A 25208-nucleotide genomic window follows, 5' to 3' on the forward strand; every position below is an offset into this window, starting at 1 on the left:
TACCTGCAAAAACTTAAGAATATATATATATATTTGTTTTCGTAGATTTTCACGGGTACAGGTATGGAGGTCTTGGCATGTTCAGGTCTTTTCCTGTGTAAGATTGAGAGTATCTTGGCGATGTTTTGGCGAGGTCCCACTCAGGCTGGTGCTTTCAGCTTCGTGCCGGTGCAAGAAGTTTCAGCACGAAGCCGAAAGCACCAGCCTGAGGATGGCGAGTGGGAGCTCACCGAAACGTCGCCAAGATACTCTCAATCTTACACGGGAAAAGACCTGAACATGCCAAGACCTGCCAACATTTCAGCAGAATCTCATTCTTTTATATATTCATATATAAAAGGAAGCCTATACAGAAGCCTGATGATGGCAGATAAGATTCTGCTGAAACGTTGCTACAACTTTAAAAGCACAACTACAATGACGTGGGAAAATACCCGAACAAAGCCGAATGCCATACATGTAAGTACCCACGAAAACTTAAGAAAATAAATAAATATATATATATATATATATATATATATATATATATATATTCTTAAGTTTTCGCAATATATATATATATTCTTAAGTTTTCGCAATATATATATATATTCTTAAGTTTTATATATATATAAAAGCAGAATACAATTCACGCATCATCACAAAATCTTCAGAACCGTAAAGACTACAAATTTGAAATTTGGCATGTATGTTTCTCTTGACTTCTAGGTGCTCACTAAGAAAGGATTTTTCAAAATGACTATCAGAACATTAGTATTTCATATATTATTATTAACACAAGCAGAGAGGAGAAATTTCAGTTTCAATTTCACAGCAACAACTAGCTTTAGTACAGAACAGTTGAGCTAAGCCACACCCAGGCTCCTTGCTGTCTCCTTCTTGTTCACACAGCAAATACTGTTTCAGTTTCCAAACAGCCCTCAACTCTCTCTCACACACTGACACGACACTAGCCAGATGAATACTAATGGATACTGCTAGGCAGAGGGACAATTTTTTCCCCTTATTTTCCTCGCCCAAAACTAAGCCCGATCATATAGTTTTGTAGTGAAGCATGGGTATAGAGCTAGTTTTTGTATATATTCATAACTCTATGCACTATTTCTAAATATCTATGCTTTAATCTGTAATTATAATAATTTTATCTAGTCAGCTTTAAAATTGTTAATTTTTCTCAAGTTCTTGTTCCACTGAACATATTTATCTGTCAGAGGGACCTTTCTCTTATTATTATCACTTTTGTTCCCTTAACTTTCAGGTAATTTATTCTCAAACTTTATTTATGGTCTCTTCTCATTCTTCCTCTTCCCTTGTTACACCCAGAAACATCTAAATGTTTGGATACCTGGGTCTGTAACGATTAAATCCTTCCCAGTTTCTTTTTGAGGTTTATTGTGACTCTCTCTTCTTCCAGGACAGGTTTCATCTATCTTCTCTGCTTGAAGTAATACTATTTCTTCCTCATAGCTTTTCAACCTCTCCTGAAAGCTTCTGTGAGTATTCTCCTCTGTCTCTGATGCATATTATCTGCCAGAACTGTCACTATATTCCAAGCATGATTGTGAGATCCTTTTGATAGCTCGTTCCTCCTTTCCCATCCCTCATGGACTTTGCTCATCTGTTTTCTGGTCTCCTCTATGACCCATTAGCAATTGTCTCCACTCTTTGACTCACCTCATTTCTCTCATGGTTAGTAAGCCATGCACCAGGATAAACATACATACATACGTACATACATACATACATACATACATACATACACACACACACAGGGGTGGGATTCTACCAGTTCACACCTATTCACTAGAACTGGTTGTTAAGATTCTAAGCAGTTTGGAGAACCGATTGTTAGAAGAAATTACTGTCCTAATCCTGTAAGGAAGACAGGAAGTAAACATTTTGGTGTTGCTTACAGAAACTGCCTCTCCATTAACTCTTTTTACATTCTGGAGTGTTTTCCCCCTCCTTTGCTGGTACTTTGCTTATGTGGAGTGACCATTCAAAGTTACAATGGCACTGAAAAAAGTGACTTATGACCATTTTTCACACTTATAACTGTTGCAGCATCCCCATATTCATGAGAGGCCAGGCAAGGAGATGCATGCCTCGATGTGAGTGTTGTTGAGTTGGCCTTGCTCAGCCAATAACATGACCACCAAGCCATGCCCACCACCTAAGCCACGCCCACAGAACCGGTTGTTTAAAAATTTGAATCCCACCCCTGTACATACATACATACATACATACATACATATATACATTTATTAAATTTATTTGCCGACTACCTCAAATTGAAATGATGACTCTGGGCAGCTCAAAGCATTAATCAATTAAAATCCTACCAGATAAATATTTCTAAAATGATGAAAATGAAATTAAAAATCAAATTATAGTTAAAAGATGGGGAGGAAGGGAACAGAATGTGAGGGGTGGAGATTGGATTGCCCCTTAATATATCAATCACCTGCAATGTGATGCTCCCCATTGAGTTCTCCATTCAGCTTTTGAGCTTAATGTTCTTGGAGGAAGTACAGCTTAATGTTCTTGGAGGAAGTACAGCTAGTACTACTGAAACTTCTAAATACTTTTGCTCTCTCCAACTTCTCTTTGCATCAGCTGGCTCCCTCTTATAAGCATGTAACAAAATCTATTTTCTGTCAGGTCTGTCTTAGCTATGGATATCTTCATGTCTCACTTCTTTCTTAGACACATCATACACGCTTAGAATTTTCTTCCTCAAGAACATCACTAGCAAGCTGTTCTGATTCTTGCCTATACTCTAATGTACATATTAGTATTTCCTAACCATACCATGTCCCTTCTAAAACATCTTACCTTTGAAAAAGTTAAAGCTGTGTGTGCATCTAGACATGCTTTTCTAGTTAGTCACAAGTGGAACATCCTTTGTGAGAAACAAAGTGAAGCCATGTCAAATACTTCAAAGTACTTACAAGAAAACAGGGAATGAAATCACTCAGGGAATAGATAAAATATTAAGAATTATTCCTTTCTAACAATTTAACAATCTAAGTAATTGTATTTATTATTTATTTGTTTGTTTGTTTTTAAGAGTCTTTGCGGTAACTTCATGAATAAAAGGTAGCCCATAAATGGTCACAAATTTAATCAAACCCCAATAATGATAACATTTTCTACAATCTCTTGCTCCATCAATATAGTAAATTATCTTTCAATAATGATATAAACCATTTGATATACATATTTAAGCTGTTGTCAGATAATGATTAACTACACAGTAACATTATATGAAATAAGGTTAGCACTTCAGATATCAAGGAATGAAATAGCAAGAAATAATCTAAATGTATAAGGAAGGAATAACATAAGGCCAAAAATCCACTAAATTAAATTCACCCATAGTTTCCAAGGATTATGAAAAATGTATTAGTGTGTAGATAGTTATTAGAAAAGTTATTATTATTTATTTATTTTGTCAAAATCTTACAATACAATAGAAGTAAGAATAAACATAAGTTTAAATATAAGAAATAGGAACTAATAATTGGGGATAATAAGACAGGGACGGTAGGCATGATTGTGCACTTATGCATGCCTGTTACAGACCTCTTATTCCTTCCTTATACATTTAGATTATTTCTTGCTATTTCATTCCTTGATATCTGAAGTTAAAGCGGTGAGGTCAATAGAGGTTAGTTTGAGGATAAGGAAGTGGGGGTTTGAGCAGGTGACAAACAGAATCAGGTAGTGAGTTCCAGACATTGACCACTCTGTTGTTGAAATCATACTTCCTGCAATCAAGTTTGGAGTGGTTTACATTAAGTTCATATCTATTGTGTGTTCTTGTATTGTTGTGGTTAAAGCTGAAATATTCATTAACTGGTAAGATGTTGTAACATAAGATTTTGTGTACTATGCCGGCATAGTTCAAGGTTGTCTAAGCCTAGAATCTCAAGTCTGGTGCTGCAGGTTTTTCTGTTGCGAACAGAAGAATGTAGTACTCTTTTGTAAAATACTTCTGGACTCGCTCAGTTGTATTTATGTCTGATATAGAGTATGGATTCCAGACAGCAGAATTCTAGGGTCTCTAAGTATTATGTGATCTAGTGAATTAGTATTTGTCCTGTGGCCAAATTGTTAAAAATAGTTAAACATTGACCTCCATATGTAAGTAGGAAGTGTGATAAATGTAAAATTTGGAAAGTCAAATATTGTTGGGTGATTATAATGCGAAAACAATATAGTGTAACAATACAGAATTATGTATTTAGTCCAAATAAATGCAACCAATGCAAGAATTAGGTAAACAGAGTTTTTTTTAACGACAATACTTTTTCTGTTGGCAGCACTGGTAAAATCAGTGCAAACTGTTCGGCTGAAATCATCAGATAAACATTGTGCCCCAAATTTCTGTTGCTTCTGTTGTTAAGTGATGCAGTTGTTAAATGAGTTAAGTATTTCCTTTTATGGACTTTTTTGCTGCAGTTGTTAAACAAATCATTGCAGTTGTTAACTGAATCATGTCATCTTCATCATCATGTCATCATCATTAAGTAAATCTGGCTTCTCTCATTGAGTTTGCTTGTCAAACGCTGGCTGGGAAGGTTGTAAATAGTGCAACTGTCATAAATGCATGCCAGTTGCCAAAGTGCCTAAATTTTGATCATGTGACCATGGGGATGCTGCAATAATCATAAGAGTGAAAATTGGTCATAAGTCACATTTTTCAGTGCTGTTGTAACTTTGAATGAGTACTAAATAAATGGTTGTAAGTCTAGGACTACATGAACAGATTAATAAAAAAAATAATCCACCAAGAAGGCCGAGCCTCCTCGCCAACGGACAGTAGATCGCAACTCTCTGCGGCTATCATCCATGCTCTTTCATTGGAGAGCCCCAATCATTTTGATTAGGGGCTGAAACTGCTTTGAAAGGGCAGCGGAGTAAGAGGAAGCAGCAAGCCTGATTGTGAGGAGCCGCATCTCCCCCGGCTTGGTTTTTTTTTTCCTCCCAAAGATGACTGCAGCGGTGGTCTAAAATGGCCACCCCAAAGAGGATGACTCAGCTGGACTAAGATTTGTGCAGGAGGGAAGAAAGAGGTAGATAACATCTGAACCGGGCAATTTAACTACACAAAAGTACCCCGGGATTAAGATAACATAGAATGTTTAAGAAAAGAAAAGCGAGTGGTGAAATTACAAAGGGACAGAGAAAAAAAAAAGAAAATATTTTTGACAGCTAAATGGGGCTTCGAACTGGGAAAGGAAGAAGTTGGAATTAAAGATTTAATAAAATTGGACTAAAATATTTTGGGAATAAATAAGTATAAAACTAAAGCTGGACTTAAGATTGTCAAAGAATAATAATAACAAAGTTTACAAATTGGAGACTGGACTGTGCTGGAATATTGAGGTTCGAAAAACCTTAAATAAAAAAAAAATAGGGAAAAAGGTGAAGACTTTGTATAAATGGAGAGTGTCACCTTTTGATAAAAATTTGGCTCAAATAAAAGGGAGAGCATCCTATTTTTGAATGAACTGGTGTGGATATAACATTACAGAAATATTGAAACAAAGTAAGAATTTTAGAAAGTGAAAACAGAACCAGAATAAAGGAAAAAGCAAGGAAAGACTGTTTGTGGAACTGATTGACATTTTTAGTATAAACCCTGGACTGGAATAACTGAGAACCTTAAAAAACTGAAAGAAGAAAGGAAAGTAAAAGTGGTTTCTTTTTGTGGATTTTAATGATCATAAAATATAAGAATGATGATATCTCTTCGGGAATTAAAAATGGAACTTAAAAATATGAGAGAATTACTACAGGAAAGAGGCAAATCACTTTGCTCTGTGCTAGAAAAAATGGAAATGGCGATTGAAGAACAAGAAGAAAGATTTTCAGAGGAGGAGAAATCGACTCAAGGAGAAGACATTTTAAATAGACAATTAACACAAAGAACGCTACAAAGAAGTGGGGAAAGAAGGAAGGTTAAAAAGTTGAGATTTAAGAAGGCAATCAAAATAGGGAATACCTGTGTAGTCAGGAAAGGCAGGAAGACTCAGCAGAAAAGGGGAAAGGAAGATATTAAGAAAGAGAGGAATATAAACTAGAATGAGAAAAGATATGGGGAAAAGAGGGGGAGGAGAAGCAACAAGAAACAGGCATATGAAAGAAAGAGATACAGAAATAGTAAAATGTTAAAAGGAAATTGTTTCTTTACAATTAAAAGAAGGAATACCTGTGAAGTCAGGAAAGGCAGAAAGACCCAGCAGAAAAGGGGAAAGGAAGATATTAAGAAAAAGAGGGATATAAACTGGAATGAGAAAAGATATGGGGAAAAGAGGGGGAGGAGAAACAGTAAGAAACAGGCATGTGAAAGAAAGAAACACAGAACTAGTAAAATGCTGAAAAGAAATTGTTTTTTCAGAGATAATGGTTGATGAATTAAAAGGGGATTCTGCAGGGTGACAAGAGGTAATAAGAATATTTCTGCAATTAAAAATATTTAGAAAATAGGGTAATATAGATACTGATAACTCTTATTAAATGGGGGGATATGCTGTGGAATCCAACTGAAAAGATGTAATGATTAATGGTTTATTGGGAATTAAGATGAGGGAATAAAGGTATAATCTAATCATTAAGGTGTCACACTCAAAATAGTAAAAGGGGGGAAACCTATACTTGTTCTTTTTTCTTTTTGTATTAATTAAGAATTCATAAAAAAAAATGTGTAATGGAAAGGGAATATGACAGACTAAAGAACCAGCTAAATTAATAAGTTTAATATAGACTATTAAAAGCAAGGAGAGACTTTGGTAACTTCATTATTGCTATTATTAGGCAAACATATATTGTTTATTTTTATTTTTAAAATAAATATTAAAGGACTATATTTTAAATAATTGAAATGAAATAAAAAGATGTTTCAATTGAGATTAATGAAAGAATTTATAATTAAACTTTATTATTATTATTAGGCAAACACATATTGTTTATCTTTATTTTCAAAAATAAATATTAAAGAATTATATTTGAAATAATTGAAATGAAACAAAAAGATGTTTCAATTGAGATTAATGGAAGAGGCTAGAATTAATGTTTGTTTCTCTCCTTACTGAAAATTTGGAATGTAGAAGGTAATAATAGAATTAAGTATGCATATCTCAATGTATAATTGCTGTCATATTTGTATGTAAAGGTGATGACCAGGAAATATGTTGTCCACTAAAAAGAGATTTTTGTTTTTAATGTGAAAAACTGAATTAAGTTTGTTAAAAAAAATAATAATCCAAAATCAGACAGATTATTAGAAAAAATATATTATTGGTTCACATATGAAAGTTACATTTGGAAAATTCAAAATAATAACAAGATTTAATTTGGTTGGTATGGGGGTCAAAATATAAAATTGGGGTAAGGAATTAATTTATATGAAAGGAAACTTGAGAACTTGTGAGAAAAGTTAAATGTTGAAAAATAAAACAGAAAAAAGAGAAAAATTAACCCTAACTTGAAACTGTAAACACAACTAGAATGTTCCTAGGGTAGTAATTAAAATTGTCTTATTGTTGAGTTTTCAAAAACAGCATTCAGTGTCCTACCTTTGAGTTGCTCCTATGAAGTAAAACAATTATCATCACTCCCACTCCACACAACAAAAAAATAATAAATTCCAGCTGCCTCACTCCCTCACATTTTCAGTATTATATTATATGCGTTTCTCAACCATTTATTGCTCACTTTCTTATTGCAGCAGGAAACCACCCTTCCATTAAGAGACTAATTCTGTTAGGTTTGGTGGTGCAAAAGGGATAAAATCCAGGGTGATCCACTGATAAAGATATTGGACTGACCACAGGAAGAGCCAAGCTCAGGTCCACATCAGCCATGGAAGCTCACTGGGTAACCATGATGTAACATCCCATTCTCTCCCTTTCCCTCCCACCCTCCCTTCCCCTCCTCTTCCCCAATCCATCCCCTATGAAATTATCACCAATGTTCTTGGACCATTCATTCCTTCTCAGTTCAACTCACCTGACAGAGTTATTGTTGGAAGAAATAGAAAGAAGGAGTATTAGATATGTTTGTCATTTGACTTGTTAAAAAAAATAACAATAATAATGGCAGAATATAAAGAAATATTGAGCTTACTTATTTACAATATTTATATACCCCCCCAATCTTATTATGAACTCTGAGTGGATTGATTCATGGAGTTTCTCCCATATATACATATACATATGTACTATATAAACAATAGTTTCTTATAAATGTATTAATGATATAGTGTTTTTTTTAATCCTGTGAGTAGTTCTTGGATCATAAATGAACACATTTTGTTTACTAGTATTAATTATAGAAGAAAATGTAACATAATCCTGTGGTGTCAGTCACATTCCATTATGATGTTCTTACTACTAAAACTTAAAACACACAAGAATAAACAGAAAAAATCCTATTTTCTCAAAGTGACTTGTGTCCATATCTGGACTAAAAATATGTTAATTAGGTTTGTTTTATGAGTTGTTTGTCCAAGAAAGGTAATCCTATATTTGCAAAATTGTCTTGACCATAGTCATATCGGTAAAGATTATGTCAACTTTACTATCTAATCAAATATGTCTGCATCTATAAATAAACATTAAAAAGTTGATTGCTAGTCATAACCAAATTTTAGAGTTATCACTGCAATGTAGTGCTGTTAAGTATAAAGAAGTAGTCTTATATTTCTACTAAGATTAAAAAGTCTATCCAATTTTATTTCAAAGATTAATAATGCTTCCATATATGCCATTTTAGCAAGGGCTCATGCACATGACAGATACAGATAATCAGATAATACAAGTGCAGAATACTTTCTTCCTTCCCTTTTATGCTCCAGGGAGACAGAAGTAGGAGTATGAAGAGTAGCCTACTCTCAGTCTCTTGTATCACCCTCCAATTTTATAATACTCATCCACCACTGTGGACTTAACACATTTCTTTTTCACCAGATATTGGTTTATTAATTTCTTCTCAAATTAATTTATTTATCCTCTTTACAAAACCTGAGCATGGAAGAGGATTCAGAAAGGGGCACTGGTTTTATTATTGACAAATTGAGATGGGGAAGTAATTTTCAATAAGAAAATATTGTTGAAGTAAAATGGAAATATCTTCCTTTATGCATGATTATCCTATATAGGTTACACATATATCATGATGGTAGATTAGAGTATATGTAGATTAATATATACTCCATCCCTAAAGTGTAGGGTACAAAATAGAAATGGCAGAAAATTGAGAAAGATGTCCGGTAATGACTTTCTTTTGTATGGAAGTAAAAGAATTCCACATAAATCTCCTCCCAATTCTTTCAATTCATCGCTAATCCAGCTACAGATAGAAAAGGAACACAAGTAAGAATTAGCAGAACTAAACTCATAGGGAATCTTGACATTATAGCAAATACATACAATTCAAGAAAAAAATGGGTTTTTTTTCAGCAAGGAAATTATCCGAAGGTTTCAGTCCCCAATTTTCCAATTTTCTTTTGCTATAGAAGCTTAATGACGTACAACTTTTAAAGACCTGCCAGATCTAAATGGGGTCAACTTGGTTTTGAGACTCCCATATGAAGAATCTTACAAATTAAACTTGCTCACCTCCTCTCATAATTTTCAAATGGTTAGACAACTTCTTCTGTGAGTTTCTGACTAAGAAACACTTGGGAGCTCTTTCTGTTTAAGCAAACATATTTATGTGGTAGGGCTCTTGAAACTGGCATTGTAAACATCTTCCTATGTGACAATGAGCAATACTGTTGCCTTTCTTCTTGAATGTGGTCAAGCAGTTAACATGGGGAATTTCCTCAAAAAGTGAGGGCAGGATAATTGCTTGATGGTGCCGAAACATTAAACTTGAATGAAATATTGTCTTTTATCACTGAGTATATGTCATAAAATTGGCATGCTGGAAATGACTGGCTTCTTAACGTTCTCAAGAATTCTTAGCTTTCACTTTGAAGATCACAGGAGTCAAAATAAGGAAGATTTCTATCTATTTCTGATGAATTTTGATCAGGTTAGACTGCTATAATTCTCAAACTCTGCATGACCAGATTAGGAAATTATTCTAGGTGAACAGTGTATAAGTATTAATTTAAAAAAATAGAAAATTAATGTTAGGGGACTGTACAGATTATTATTTCTTTTTGTCCCTTGCTTTAAAACAGCTTCCTTTCAACCTTTCTTGGTGATCTATAAAGTCATCTCAGGCAACTTGACAGCAAAGCTTGAAAACCCACTTACACAAATAGCAATCAGAGTCATTGTTTCAGACAGACAATGACAGGAAATGATCATGCATTCTACTTGCATGCTCTTTTGTCACTTCACTATCTTGGAGCAAAGCCAGCAGTAAACTATTGTAGTAAATGCAATCATTCTTTTCAACTAGCAAAGCTTTTTGAATTTGGTTTTATCCTGCTTTTTTTGATAGAAGATTTCAATCAAGGATCCCACCTATGTAAAAGACTAACATTTTTCAGTCTCTGAGCATTTAGAAAAGGACTGTTTTGTGAATCTCAGTGCTTTCTGCCTGGTGTATGAAGTAGTATGAGGCAAAAATATCTTCCTAAGGTACTACACTTGATTTTTGCCAGAAGACCAAGAAGAGTTAGAGTAATTTGCACTATCTGACAATTGGTCAAGATTGAACAGAAGAAAAAAAGCTGTTATTGAGCAGCAAAGTGAATTAACCTCTCTTCCTTATTCTTATCTCCAACCCCGACCTTGAAATCTAGATTGTTAAATCCTTCTGTTCTGACCCAAACCCTTTTCCAATAAAACAAACAATAACCAAAGGGAACAGAAACCTTTTAATGAGTCTTACAAATCCCCAGTTAAAAGGCTGCTGCAAACTAATTAACTTTGATAAGCACAAACCTCACCAAAGAAAAGGCCAAGAATCACAGATAAGAAATATTTCACAACACAAGAGTCTTCAAATACCAACTAAGATACTGCAATGTCCACAAGGCTGGAGTTTCAAAACATTTTTGCTTCCTACAAAGAATGTCTGATTCACAGCTGGCTTTTATCTTCTTGAAGGAGGGGCCATTATCTTGCAGCCTTACTCCCAAGTCGCCCATTCTGCTGCAGCTGTTCTTTCCTATGAACAGCTCTGCGCGTATGCGCACTTGGCACAGGCTCCTCGGGAACCTCTTCATCGCTGCTGCCAGTCCTCACAATCTCTCAAGGCAGCAGTCTACTCCCTAATGGTCCTGGCCCCTCATCTGAGTCCTCACTCTCCTCAGTTGTCCACACTTTCTGCGGGTTAACCACAACACCTTCTTGGTATTGTTACTTGGTTAAGAGTTATTACATTGGCAAAGATTCTGCAAGCTGCCTGTTACTAGTGATCTTCTATATCTGGTTGCAGTGTATATTACTTTAAACTTTTTTCCCTGCTTCAGTAAAAGTAGAATTTTGTGACATTTTTGTACAACTTTGGGGCATCTACTCTTTTGTGAGTTCACTTGTGGAGGAATCTAGTATCCTATAGAAAGGGCTTCACATAGGCTGTCTTCTAATAGGTCCTCAAAAGATTTTGCCTGATCTTCAGAGTTATTGAAACAAAACAACTTACACAGATGATCCTCCTGAAAGAATACTGGGAAATTTCAATATTTTGAAAAATGATAAACAAACTTGATTTAGGAAGCCTGAATTAAAAAAGTGCTAAGGGGAATAAAAACAATGAAGATTTCAGATAAAGTCGTTCTAGGTCAATAAGTTTACAGAATTGCATTACTCTCTTTTTTAATACATTCAAGTCAGTGTTGACTCCTTGAAACTGGATTTTTCTTGGCAAGATAATTTGAAAGTGATCTGCCATTTCCTCTTACCTAGAGTTGACAAAGAGTGACTGGCCAAGGCTTACCCAGGTAGATTTTCTGACCTTAACTAGAAAGGGTTAATACCCGTGAGAACATATAACAGAAGCAATAGTTACCCAATAGTTACCCATTCAGAAACTCACCATTCCTTGTGAGATTGATAGCTATACAAAATGGTATATTTCTCAAAATCTCTATTCCTAAGATTTTCAGGATGGGGCCTTTAATAATGAAAACCAGGGAACTGCACAAAATTGATTTAATTGTGGGTTTTTTTTCTATCTTTAGTTCTGTTTTATTACATAGATAGGTCTCTGTAGTAATTAACTACATGTATCATACTATGTCAAGCAGATATATGATAAAAAATTAACCCATAACTAATAAATCTGTTTACTGGTTTTTATTTTTTTCCAAAATATGTATATCTAAATATAAATGCTCAAAATGCATTTTAAACATTTTGATACAATCTTTCAGTGGAAAATTTGATGGCACTTAGTATAAATATGAAAGTAGTAGATAATTCAATTCAGATCCATATGACATTTTTGGATATAAGTAATGAAGAAAGACACAGAAAGCCAGGGCTATTCTGCTCTTCATTTCTAGTACCTTTAAAAATGATTAAAGCCATCCCTTTAAAATGGTCTTGGTTAGGAAGATTTGTTGTGTGATAAAAATAAGAGTTTGAATAAAAGAAGAGAGACGGGACTCAGAAGAAAAGAGCTAAAGTCCCAAAGATGCTGCAGATTATGTCAGGTCAGGATAGAGTTTAGATAAATTAATACACTTTAGATTTATTTCAGTGACATACATTTAACATCTTGATTGATATCAATATTCTTTCTTCTAAATGCTGAACTCTGGCTAGGTCATGCTTCTTGCTTTATTCTTTTCAATGTTATCAGAAGAATTCTATACTTCAGAGATAAATATTGTTTTACACTGATTATTTGTAGAATCTTTTCTGATGAGACAATGTAATTTCTGGCAACAGAATAAAACTATTTGTGATCCCCTCCCATGCTTATGCTTCTCAATCATATTCAGACAAATTGGAATATGATTTTTCTGGTTTGGTTTGGTTTTGTTGAATGTTTGACAAGCAATTTTCCCCTCTAGTATAAAAACAGAGTTTTCATTTCCTCCCTACCCCAAAGTCTTTTTCATACACCTGTGAATTTGATTTTTCTGGTGCATTTCAAAAAAAAAAAAAAAAAAGAAGGTCTCTGCATGCATACATTGATTTATTCACGTTACCCTGTACAAAAGTAAGAATCCTTGTAACATCAGGAAAGGTTAAGGCAGCAACACTATATATTTGATTGACAACTCTGATGAAATTGAGCCACCTCTAGACTGAATTTAGAACACAGTAAAGAAATTGGTTGGTAAATAAGTCATGAGTTTTACCTCTGAATATAGTGGTATAATTTGCACAGTTTGTCATTAATAAGCATAATAATGGAAGTCAGAGAGACTTTCAAAGGTGTATTTTAATAAACAATGTACTAAAAGTATGTCAGTAGTTGCAGCAATGTATGAAGTGATGGATATTTATAGAAAAGAAGTTATAAATTGAACAGAAATTTTAGTGGCTGGGGATAATGTTGAATGACAAATGTAGGGGAATTAACGAGAAGAGAGTGGAAAACCTCTGGCTTCATACTACATATTTACATACCCTTCATGCTGTTTTTTAGACAAGCAGACTTCATACAAGTGTAGAAAAGAGATACATTTTTTAAAAAAATTCTCAGGTGTTTCCTCTGAAAAATATCATTAACTCCATGTATCCATTCATTTCTTAGTCTTTTCTCTTCACTCAATCTTATGTTATAGTTTTGTTTTGAGAGTTAATATTCATTCTTTCTCTCTAAACAGCCTTTAATTTACCTCCAGGTAGTTCTTTAATACTGGTCACTCATTTTTATATTCAATCTATATTCCCTCAGCATACATTCATTCTTCATCTTACCGCTTTTTGTCTCCTATTTTGTTTGTTTTAAGGCAGTGTTTCTCTCTGAGGCTAAGGCTGAGAAATACTTCCTTACACAAATGAAATGAGAATGGGACACTTAAGACAAAAGGAGGTAAGATTAAAAATAAATGTATGCTGAAGAGAGCAGGGAGAGAGAGATGATATACAGATGTCTGCTATGTCTATCACCACTAGTGTCTTCTGGTACTTGTCTACTACCACTATGTCTAGTTGATTGGCCAGTACCTACCTATCTGTCTGAATCTGGAAGTCCCAAAGGATCTTAGCTTTCATATTCTCCACAACTTTTTATGGAATCTTCCATTTACATATAGGAGGGTCTAGCCCATATTCTGTACAGATGTTCCTGTACACGGTGCCAGTTCCTGTACACAATGTGTATTCTTTTTCTTGCCTGCAACTTTTTTTTGAAAGTTTTATTTGGGTTTTCCCAAAAACAAAATAAAAATAAAACATCTTTTTTGAAAATAGCATGGTCCCAGGTTATCACTTCTTCATACAGACACCAAACTCAATTTCATGCTCATTTTTATATTCTATTCCATATCTTATTACCGTTTTATATTTTCTACATAGTTTTTCCCCTCTTTTAATTTTCTCAACTTTATTTTAATTATCTCATCTCAATCAAATCATTATATTTATACTTTTGTCTGTCCTGTTTCAATTTCGTATTATCTTTTCTTATTAAACAAATTTTTCCCTGTAGTTACCAATTGGAGTACGACACCTTTATATCTTTTAATTTTATCCATTCAAACTCTTATTTAAGCTTCAATGTATCCCTTTAAGATTATAGCATTCAATATAATACATAACTTTCAATCGAATTCTGCTTGGTAAATTCTTAAAATACACACTATATTCTTAAAAAGAAAAAAATTATATATGTATGTAAATAAAGCACACATTCCATTCCAATTCAATTCTATCATTAATATTCATTAAAATCTTAACATCTTTAACATTTCTTTTCAATTAAATATCATACTTCCTTGGGAACCCTTATAAACTTTCCATAGTTAATTCTTTTTTTCCCATATTTCTCACTTATATTTTTATAAATCATTACTAATAATTAAAAATGTTCCCATTTAATTCTCTCAATCATTTTAATTCATTTATTTATTACCAAACATTCAACTACATTACAGTAAATATTTTATCCATCATTTTATCATATTTTCTAAAATTATTTCCATTTATAATATAACAATGCTATCTTATGTACCTTTGCAGAATCCCTTTTGCAATTAAATTTTCACCCATTATCTCTAAACAAGTTTATGGTTACAATCCTTATATCTTTTCCCTGTTTCTCCATTTCTTGTTTCTGTCTTTTACAACTTCTTTTCCTTGCCTTCTTCCCCCTCTTCTTCTCCCTCCCCTTTTTACCTCCTCGCCTCTCTACTTCTAACTCTCTCATCTGTAATCCCTCTTCTGTTGCTTTCTAATATTATACTTATCTTTCAAATTATTCTTCTTCTATTTGGTTGTTTTTTTCTAGTCTTAAACCTTTCACTCTCTTTCCCCCCTTTTCTCTCCCCCCTTAAAATTATTTGATCATTAAAGATGGCTTCTTCTTTGTCCCAATCTTCTTGTTCTGCAAGCCTTTCTTGATGTTTCTCATAGTTCCAGATCTCCATTTCTAAGAATTGAAATACGAAACCAAAAGAACCTCTCCCTTCTTGTGCATCTTCTTTCCATTTTTTAAGTTCCATTTTCAGTTCTTCTAAGAGTGATACCATTTTAAAGACTTTTAAACAACCACCTGGTTAAGTTTAGTCATCTAGATGCAAAAACCAAAAATCACCAAGTAATCCAAACAATCCAAGGCTGTTTCTTTCTGCTTCTTTTTTCCACTTTTTCTTCCTGGCATTCTATTATTTTGTTACCAAGTTTCAATTAAGATGTATCTTTGATGAATCTTGTTGAAATTTCACTGTAAGTTCCTTTTAGTTACTGTTCCATTCCTTAGTTCCAGGCAGTCTCCTCCATTTTTCCAGATCCTGCCTTTTTATTCTTTTTTTTTTCTCATTTCCTACTTTTAAAAACTTTTAAATATCCAGAAATCTTTATTATCCCTTTGACTTTTATTTTCAGCTTAGATGCCTATTAATGTCAAAGTGGATTTTTTTCAATTTCTTGCTTAAGTCTCTTAGCTGTCAGTATAAGGAAGGGAAGAAAAAAAAAGCCTGATCCTTTCCCTTCTCTCTCTCCTTCGCAGCTTCAAAATCTTCTTTGGGAACAATGTTATTTTTTTTAAGCAAATCTTATTAATTTTACAAAACAATATACAGACAAACAAAATATAGAATATAATAACATAAAAAATCTTTTTCTGAAAAAACCAATACAACATCTTATTTAAAGACAGAGTAATTCCAAATTATCACATTTCCATATAAACACAATTTAATATATATATTTACCTTATCTGTTCAACTTCATATCTTATCCCAACTTCTCTTTATTACTCCCTTTCCTTCTATTTATTCAAATTATATCTCTTTTACTTTAGATTGTATACATTTTTTATATCCATCTGTCTTATTTACAATTTCATTGTTCTCTTCCAATACACAAACAGACAAAACATAAAACATAAAAACATAAAACATCTTTTCTGAAAGTTGCTTGATCCCAGGTTAAAACTCATCATACAGACACAACTTCAAAAATCATGTTCCTTTTATATACCATTCCATATCTTATTACCATTTTCCATTTTCTATATAGCTTCTTCCTTCTTTTAACTCTCTTAGTTTTATTCTACTTATCTCTTCTCAGTTCAAATCATAATACTTGTCATTCTTTGTCTGTTCTCATCTATCCATTCATCTTTTCTCTTTAAACAAAGCTTCTCCTGTACACTGATTGGAGTATGACGCCTTTAACTCTTTCCCCTAACCTAATAATGCTTAATATCACACATAACTTGTATTGGGATTCTGTTTAGCACATTCTAAAATTATACAATGTATTATATAGAAAGAAAAAAGAAAAAAAGAAACAACAGCAACAACAAAAGAACAGATTTATAGATATATAATGTGGCTAGTACCACTGCCAATACCATTTTAATCATACATATTAATACTCATTTATATCTTAAGCATTTTATTCTAAAAACATATAAAAACACAATCTTATGTACCTTACAGAATCCCTGTTTCAATTAGATTTACCCATTATCTCTAAATAAATTTTGTTTCTTTAAATCTTGCTTCCCGTCATTAAGACTTCTCATCCCTTCCTTTCTCCCTTGCTTATTCTTCTCCTTACCCTCTTTACTCCTTTGTCTCTCCACCTCCCTTTTCTTCTTCTGCTTTCCCCCTTTCTGTTGTTTTCTAACCTTGTATCCACCTTTCAACTCATTTTTATCTTTTTTGGTTGTCTTTTTAAGTCTTAAAATCCCCTTTTTCTTTTCCTCCTTCTTCTCCTCCCCAAATAGACTCACATGTTCATCAAAGATGGTTTCTTCTTTGTCCCAATCATCCTGCTGCACAATCGATTCTCCATAAGTACGTACCGCCATTTCTAGAGATTGAAAAAGAATGCCCAAAGTATCTTTCCAATCTTGTTCTTCCTTTTTATATTTTTCGTATTCAGTTTTGGATTCATCCAAAGATAATGCCATCATAAAGAGGAAAAAAATTTCCCAAAACAACCACCCGAGTGTTTTTAAGCAAAAAAAAAAAAAAAAAAGTGCCTGTTCTTGTGCTGCTATGATCAGTACCACAGTGTTGTCTTTTATTCCAGTATGACTCGACACTTTGAGTCCAGCCAACTAAATATATTCTATTTAAATATATATTCTTTGTCTTCTCAATAGAAAGAGAATTCCCCTCACCTACAGCACTAAAATACCATCTATTGTTGTGCAACTCTTCTTTCCATTAGGTTAGCAAAGAAAATACCACAAAATATTAGAATAGCATGATTAATAAATACAAACAAAATAACCAAAATAATACTTTATTATTAAAATTTAATAATAGTTCTTTCTTCCTGAATTACTTTGATTGCAGATATGGTCAGATCTGTCCACTGTTGCCAAACAGGTTTTAGAGGAAAGAAATTAGGATTTCTATTGAAAGTATATAAAGCTGAGATAGTCTGCCTTTTATTTTTAGTTTAATTTATTTTTATACCAGAGGGTATGCTGATATTTACATCTTGCCCTGGTTTTATTTTTTTACATTCTCTCTTTTCTTTCAAAAATTAACAAACCCTTAGTGCTTAAGAGGTTAAAAAAAATGAAATAAGCAAGATTTTTTTTTCTCCCAAAAATACTTTTCTGGCCAGTTTTGTTGGTATGGATTTAAGGGTCTCTGAGAGCCACAAATAACAGGAGCAAGTGTTTTGGGGGAGTGGAGGGAACTAAATATTCATGTTTTACTAAATCTGCTGGTGCTTAACATGAATCTAAATTGGTTTGTAGAACTTTCTTAAGAATGGTCAAGTTTATTTCTGATTTATGAAATTTCTGTAACTCTAAAGGACTGAGAATTTTCCTAAACTGTGCCATCATCAGCAGTTAAAAGTTAAATGTAGAGTTTAGAGTTGTTTATAATGCAAGGCTTGTTAAAAAGAAAAAGAAAGAAGAAAGAACAATTTGAGCGGTAACGAGGGAGGGAGGAACCTCTTATTGTACATGTGCATAATCTTCTTTTATATTCCTAATGAACCTAATGATTTTAACATGTATATATCTGTGATATATACTTATTAACTATTAGATGCTGCCCTTTTATCAACTTATCATGAAAATGAAGATGCAGTTTAACTAAAGGCTTGGTGAATCTTAAGACATAATAAATAACAGTGTTTTTGACATTATCCATTTTGACATTTTACTGGAATTATAAAATTCCAGTAAATATCAATGGTATCCTGACATTTACACTAACAGTGATCCCTGACTGTTTCTTTTACTCAGGTACTACATTTTTAAAGTTGTTAGGACTGTTCATACAGTAAATGAAAGCATACCAATATGGTGCCTAAAGGCCACTCTTAAACTTATAATTATGGTACCTAATTATTACATATTATCTAGACCCATTTCAGTCTGGCTTCTGGCCAGATTACAGTACAGATTCAGCATTCATCACATTTGCTGATGATCTTTGGTGGAGCCAAGATGCAAGTGTTACATCTATCCCAGCGCTCCTTGATCTCTTGGTGGCTTTTAATACTTTTATCCAAAGTATCCTTCTGGAGCATCTGCGGGCCATAGGAGGCAAGGCACAATTCTCAGTGATTGGTTTCAGGGAGTAGTGACAGGAGAAGATAAATTGTATCCATGATGTATCTTACATGGGGTTTATCAAGGCTCAACACTCTGTTCAGCATCTCCCAAACACTGGGAAGATCATCTGCTATATGGTGTGCAGTATCTTCAGTATGTAGATGAATATTCAACATTACATATCCATCCAAGGCTGCACAGATGAAGCTGCCAATATATTGCCCAGTGCCTGGACACTGCAATTGCTTGTACTACTTCTATAATAACCAGATCTGCTAATCCATAGCTTTGGGGTTGTGACTAAAGTATTGAGATTGATACTGCACTGTATGTAGTTGTGACTGCTTACAGCATCCTATTGCACTATTACTAAACTTCTGCACTGTGGAACTGGCAGTGTAGATCCTCCAAACTCATACCACTGAGGTTAATATCAATAGCATTTAGACTTGTATATGACTTCATAGTGCTTTACAGCCCTCTCTAAGTGGTTTACAGAATCAGCAGATGCCCTTAACAATCTGAGTGCTCATTTTATTGACCTCAGAAGAATGGGAGGCTGAGTCAACCTTGAGCCAGTGAGAATGGAACTCCTGGCTGTGGGCAGAGTTAGCTTGCAATACTGCCACGGATTCATCATGGCTCTTCAAGGTAAGGTTCAAAAGTACTTTAGATTTCATGCCCATGATTGCCAAGAAAAATATAGGCTTGTCACTTACTCATATGGACAAACACATGTTAGATTTGAAACATATGTGACATTACATTGCATCATTTTCTATTGTCCACTTACTTTTAAGCTGCCCAATATCACCATGCAACAGCAACTGTGGAAAGGGCAAGGGGGTCAGTATGACATAAACTGTGGTGTTCTAATGCAAACCTGTATCTTTTCTATTTGTAATGTAATGTCAAATGCATATCCCAAAGGACAGAACTTGACACATTTTTTCCAGCACTGTGACATGAACAGTGAGAAATTGCTGGCCTTCTGACACTGGTAAGGATAGAAGACCTATAAAAATGGATCATTCCAGCTGCATAATCCAAGTCATTTCTTGAGTCCTGTTGGAGATTTCCCCAATAATGTGGTGGGCAGTTCTTCCACAAATCTGATTGTTGAGACACCATTTTTTTTTAAAAAAAACAGCCTCTCTCAAACCATCAATCTCTTTATAAAGAGCTCTAGAAAATAAACAAGATAAGACTTATCTAGAATAATAGTAGCAGAAAACAAGGAGCAGATTAGATCAATCGCAGGTATGTATCCTTACTTGGCCCAAATTAAAGTGAAGCATTCTTACTTTTCCACTTTTATTATATTATCAGGATAATCCATTCATTGTTGAAAGTTTCTTTGCAGAGAAAATAATTTATATTTGTTCAGAGATTGATATCACAGTTTAACATGATAACTGTTTGTTTAACTATTTGGTTTTGCTGATCTTGTGGAAGCTGAGGAAACAGGTTATCTGCTGTATGGGGCTCTCATATGTGATCTGGATTCATATATTTTTTTTAACTTCTTAGCTATCTGACAGAGGCATCATGTGGCTAGAATTGGGATGTGCTACTTACCCTTGAGGCAAATATCGACCTTCTCCTGAAAAAAAAATCTAGCCATTCACTTTGTTACAAACCTTTCCTTTCTGGGCAAACTGTTAGATTATACAAGATTGAATCAGCTACAGAGGATCCTAGATGAAGTGGATTATCTAAATTCCTTCCTTTCTAGATTAAGTCCCAAAGATGCTTTTTCAAGAGGAACTTTCTGATTTTTCTCTCAGCTGAGAGCTAAAGAAGCTTCTTGGATGAGAAGTGAAACATCTTGAAAGAAAATCCAGAAAATCCAGTTGCCTCTTAAAAAAGCACCTCTGGGACATCAGTGGGATTCAAAAAATTTTACTACTGGCTCTGTGGGTGTGGTTTGGTGGGCATGGTGTGGTTTGGTGGCAAGGCTTGGTGGGGGTGGCATGGTGGGGGTGGTAGGGAAAGAATACTGTAAAATCTCCATTCCCACCCCACTTCTGGGGGAAGGTTATTGCAAAATCCAATTCCCTCCCCATCCCACTAACCTGCTTTCCAGCTCCGTTCTCCTGTGCAGGGCAACAAAATAAGACCCAGTCAACCAGCTGGGACTCAGGAGGCAGATAATAGATGGGGCCGGGCCAGGCAGAGGTGATATTTGCCTGTTTTCCAAACAACTCAAAATTTCCGCTACTGGTTTTCCAGAACTAGTCAGAACCTGCTGAATATCACCTCTGCTTTGGGACAACCATGACCTGGATGGTTGAGAATCTCCATATATGTTTCTAGATTAAGGTCTAAGCATCAGACAGAATCAGTTCTGATTAGTTAGTGACTATTCTAACTCAAGTTCTGAAGTATGAAAATCTATCTTTTAGGCACTTAACCTGCATTTGATTCCATGGCCATCCTATTTTGCTGAATCACATAGGAGGGTTGGGAAGCAAGGGATATTTACAATAGCCATGCTCTTACCTTAGCAGTTCCAGAATGTAGAATGGGGATAAGAGCAGTCCAGCACACAGCTTCTCCACTACGGGATACCATAACATTTGGCTGTCTCTTTTGCTATAGAAAGCTGCAAATATGAGATGAGCAATGTATCATCAGTTTGTTTGTTTTTAATTCTATATTATAAACCATCCCGAGTTTCAGGAAATGGGCAGTTCATAAAGATGTGTGTGAATGTACACTCATACATATGTGCATACATTGAGTAGCTAGCATTTATTCTAGGAATCAGTTAAAGTTAGCTGAAGTATATTTGTTCAGTTGTTCTAAATAAATGTAGATCTTTGTAGATGAAAATATATATGGAATTACATATATATTCAGATAATACAACAAATTTGATTTTTTCTCTCCATTTATTTCAGATTACCTACAAGGCTGTTGGATCTCTAGATCCTACTGCTGATTTGTTGAACCAGAGAGGAAAAGTCTTCAAACTAAGAAATGAAACTCACCACCTTTTTGTAGGGTTATACCCAGGAACTACCTATTCATTCACAATTAAAGCCAGCACAGTAAAGGGTTTTGGACCTCCCATCACCACACGGATTGCAACTAAAATTTCAGGTATTACTATTAAGGGGAAAATGGCATGCTGAGAAAATTCAGTTTTTGACTTTGAATTTGGTAGATAGAGGGAACATAATTAGTATTCTGTCAAAGTCAAAGCAATTAGCATCTTGGGCTGTATTTTTTAAAATGTTCCTACGGGGAAAATAATTTGTCAGATTTCTCATAAAACAGTGAGACAACCCTGTCATTTAACATTGTGCACTTTAATAAATAATAAGATGTAGTGTGGGGGGCTTTTTGTTTTGTTTTGTTTCCAGCTAAGCATTGCTTTCTGAATCCATTTAATTTTAAACAGAAATAGATCTAGAATGATTCAAAACATTCCTTTCATCACTAAGCTATGTGAAATCTGCAGATGCACCTAGCAACAAAAAATGTCTATAACTGTGTTCCTGCCCGCTGTGCATTTATGTAAAACATTTTCATATTCATGTACAAAGAAATTATAGAACTGGCAGGCTACAACACATTGCTTCTTTTGCTTTAATATTATTCATTTGAAATTATTAATACACAATATTGAGATTTCAAGAAATGAGCTTAATTTCTTTTATTGACTTTACATTTTGTGCCTGAAGGGGGTCTGCTCACACAAACTGTTACATTTAGAAACAGCTTCTTGCAGAAGACAGCTGTAAATGAAGATGTGAAATTGGAAAGAGAGCAAGAGATATTTAATCAAACATAAAGGAACATGGAGAGAAAAATAGCAAGAAAACCAGTTCTTTTTAATTGGATTGAAAATTCACTACTACAAAAGAACAAACCACATCAAAAAGCATTTTGTATTTGATTCCCTTCTACTGGTTGCTTTACAGAAACATAAATATTTCTGTTGTTCCACAGCCCCATCAATGCCAGAATATGATACTGACACCCCTCTGAATGAAACAGAGACCACCATTACAGTCATGCTGAAGCCTGCACAGTCTCGTGGTGCACCAGTCAGGTAAAAATAAAAAATCTCCTTGTTTAGTCAAAAATGCCATGACACGTGTCATTCCACATTTCTAGATTATGAAAAGGAAGAATTATAACAAAACAAAGAAAGCTACAATAAGACCCTTTCCCCAGGGAACCATTGAAAGTTACAGAGAAAGTATCTCTAAAAATAAATTCTGAAATTGATGGTGATTGCACTGTGGTCCAAAAGACTGAAAATTCTATGTTCTCTGGGGCATGAAAATGTGAAAGAATTCCCCAAAGGTTCCTCTGAGATATAATTTAGGCATTCTGCTCTCTCTGGATTTCATAGCAGAATGAATGTTAGTGTCAAACCATGTCTGCTAGTATTCATTTTCCCCTATCAAAAATTCCACACATAAAATATGCACATAAAAAAGTGCTATTGAAAGTTGTGGGCAAAATGCTGTGGATCAACTTTGAAGGAGCACTCACCCTTTTTTCAAGTTTTGTAGAACTAATTTTTCAAAGCATAGGTACGTTATTATAGCTGTTTTTTAAAGTGAGAGTTGAGAAGCTACCCTTTTTAGTTTTGAGCAATTAAAACTATCCACAAGTAGTAGTTCTGTGACTTGATCCCTATATGTGGGGATGGGGGAGTCAGAGGCACAGGTGAACTTACACAGTGCCATTCTGAAAACTATTTAAGGCAATCATATGATACAGCCAGTTAAATCTGCTCTGAATTGTATTTCAGTTGTATGGGTCTTTTGGACCTGATGTAGACACAATCTGTCTTGGTTAACAAGGAACACTGTTAGTCATTTTTAGGCAAGATTGTTGATAAGGTGATAAGTTTGCAATTTCAGAAGACCCAGGAATAAATAAATTATCTGGATTGTTTTCAGACTGTTTTCTGACTATAGTACTAAGATAATATTGGTCACCCTTGTAGATGACCCTTAGTAGATTTACTGGGATGGGAGTTGTGTATCTAACCTGTTTTTCACTATTCCCTGAGTGGCCTTCAAAACACAGAATCCTTCTGAAATTGCTTTGAAGTGAGGTGCACGATGTTATAATTCTGTACACCTTATCAGAAGTGACTCTGGGTGATGCACAACAATAAATTAAATCATAATATTAAGACACCATTATAAAAACAATCATTATAAAATGCACACAATCAATATTAAAATAATTAAAAATGAAAATATACAAGCCACAAATGGAGAAAAAATATAGTTAACCACATATTACCCACAACAAAAACGTTGCCAGTTACCTGGGACTTCCAAGCCTGATGATTTAACCACATCTTGAGGGACTATCTGAACATTAACAGGGATGGAAGCTCTTCACGGCACAGAGTCTGCAAATGTGCTTTCTTGATTACAGCTTTTGACTTTTGGAACAACCTATCCACAAGATTTGCATGGCCTCCAAAGCCATTTCTGTAGGTCTCTATAAGGCTTTGAAAACTTGTTTTTTTCATCCAGCCATTGAGACAAAACTGAATAAGGCCTGCCTGAAATTATTTGGGAAATGCTTACTTGAAGATTGATTGCAGTTTGGCCTCAGTTATGTTTTATGTAGTTTTATGTTTATCAAATATTTTTGTACTTTTAATCCTATATAAACCACTCAGTGTCAAAATTTCAAGCTAGAGCGCCTTATAGGGAGGATGGGTGGATGAATGCATGTAATGTTTTTTAATCAGCTGGTGACAATATGAAGAAGAAAGGTAGGGGACTCAGTCTCTTGCATAACACATGATGCACATGCAGAATCAGAGCATTAGCATTCACCGATGATAGAACAGATGCCCCAGAGGCAAATAGAAACTAACAAAGGATAGCAACTGTCCTGCCACTCTAGTTTTTTGCAGCCTAAAAGATGGTGAAAAGAACTCTAAATGAGCAGTGCAATCTTTATCTGTTTTAACACCGGGTTATAAAATTAATCTGGTGTTAGAACAGATAATGCTATTGCTGCTACACCAAGTGTTTTAATTTCCTAATTGACCTACTACAAATATGGAGTAATAAAGCTCTTATCTTGCTTAACTAATGAGA

General features: G+C 34.3%; 1 protein-coding gene across 2 annotated transcripts in view; it reads left to right on the plus strand.

Moving 5' to 3' along the window:
* Positions 1–25208, plus strand: part of PTPRT (protein tyrosine phosphatase receptor type T) — a 678367-nt gene that overhangs the window by 516122 nt on the left and 137037 nt on the right. For both annotated transcript variants that reach the window (XM_087929083.1, XM_087929084.1), the window contains exons 10-11: positions 22023–22224; positions 23077–23179. In XM_087929083.1, coding sequence (XP_087785209.1) covers positions 22023–22224; positions 23077–23179 — 305 coding nt within the window. The remainder of the gene's footprint in view (positions 1–22022; positions 22225–23076; positions 23180–25208) is intronic.

The sequence above is a fragment of the Pseudonaja textilis genome, chromosome 3, assembly GCF_049901715.1.
Source record: "Pseudonaja textilis isolate UNSWEBS1 chromosome 3, rPseTex1.2, whole genome shotgun sequence".
NCBI classification, from domain to species: Eukaryota; Metazoa; Chordata; class Lepidosauria; order Squamata; family Elapidae; genus Pseudonaja; species Pseudonaja textilis.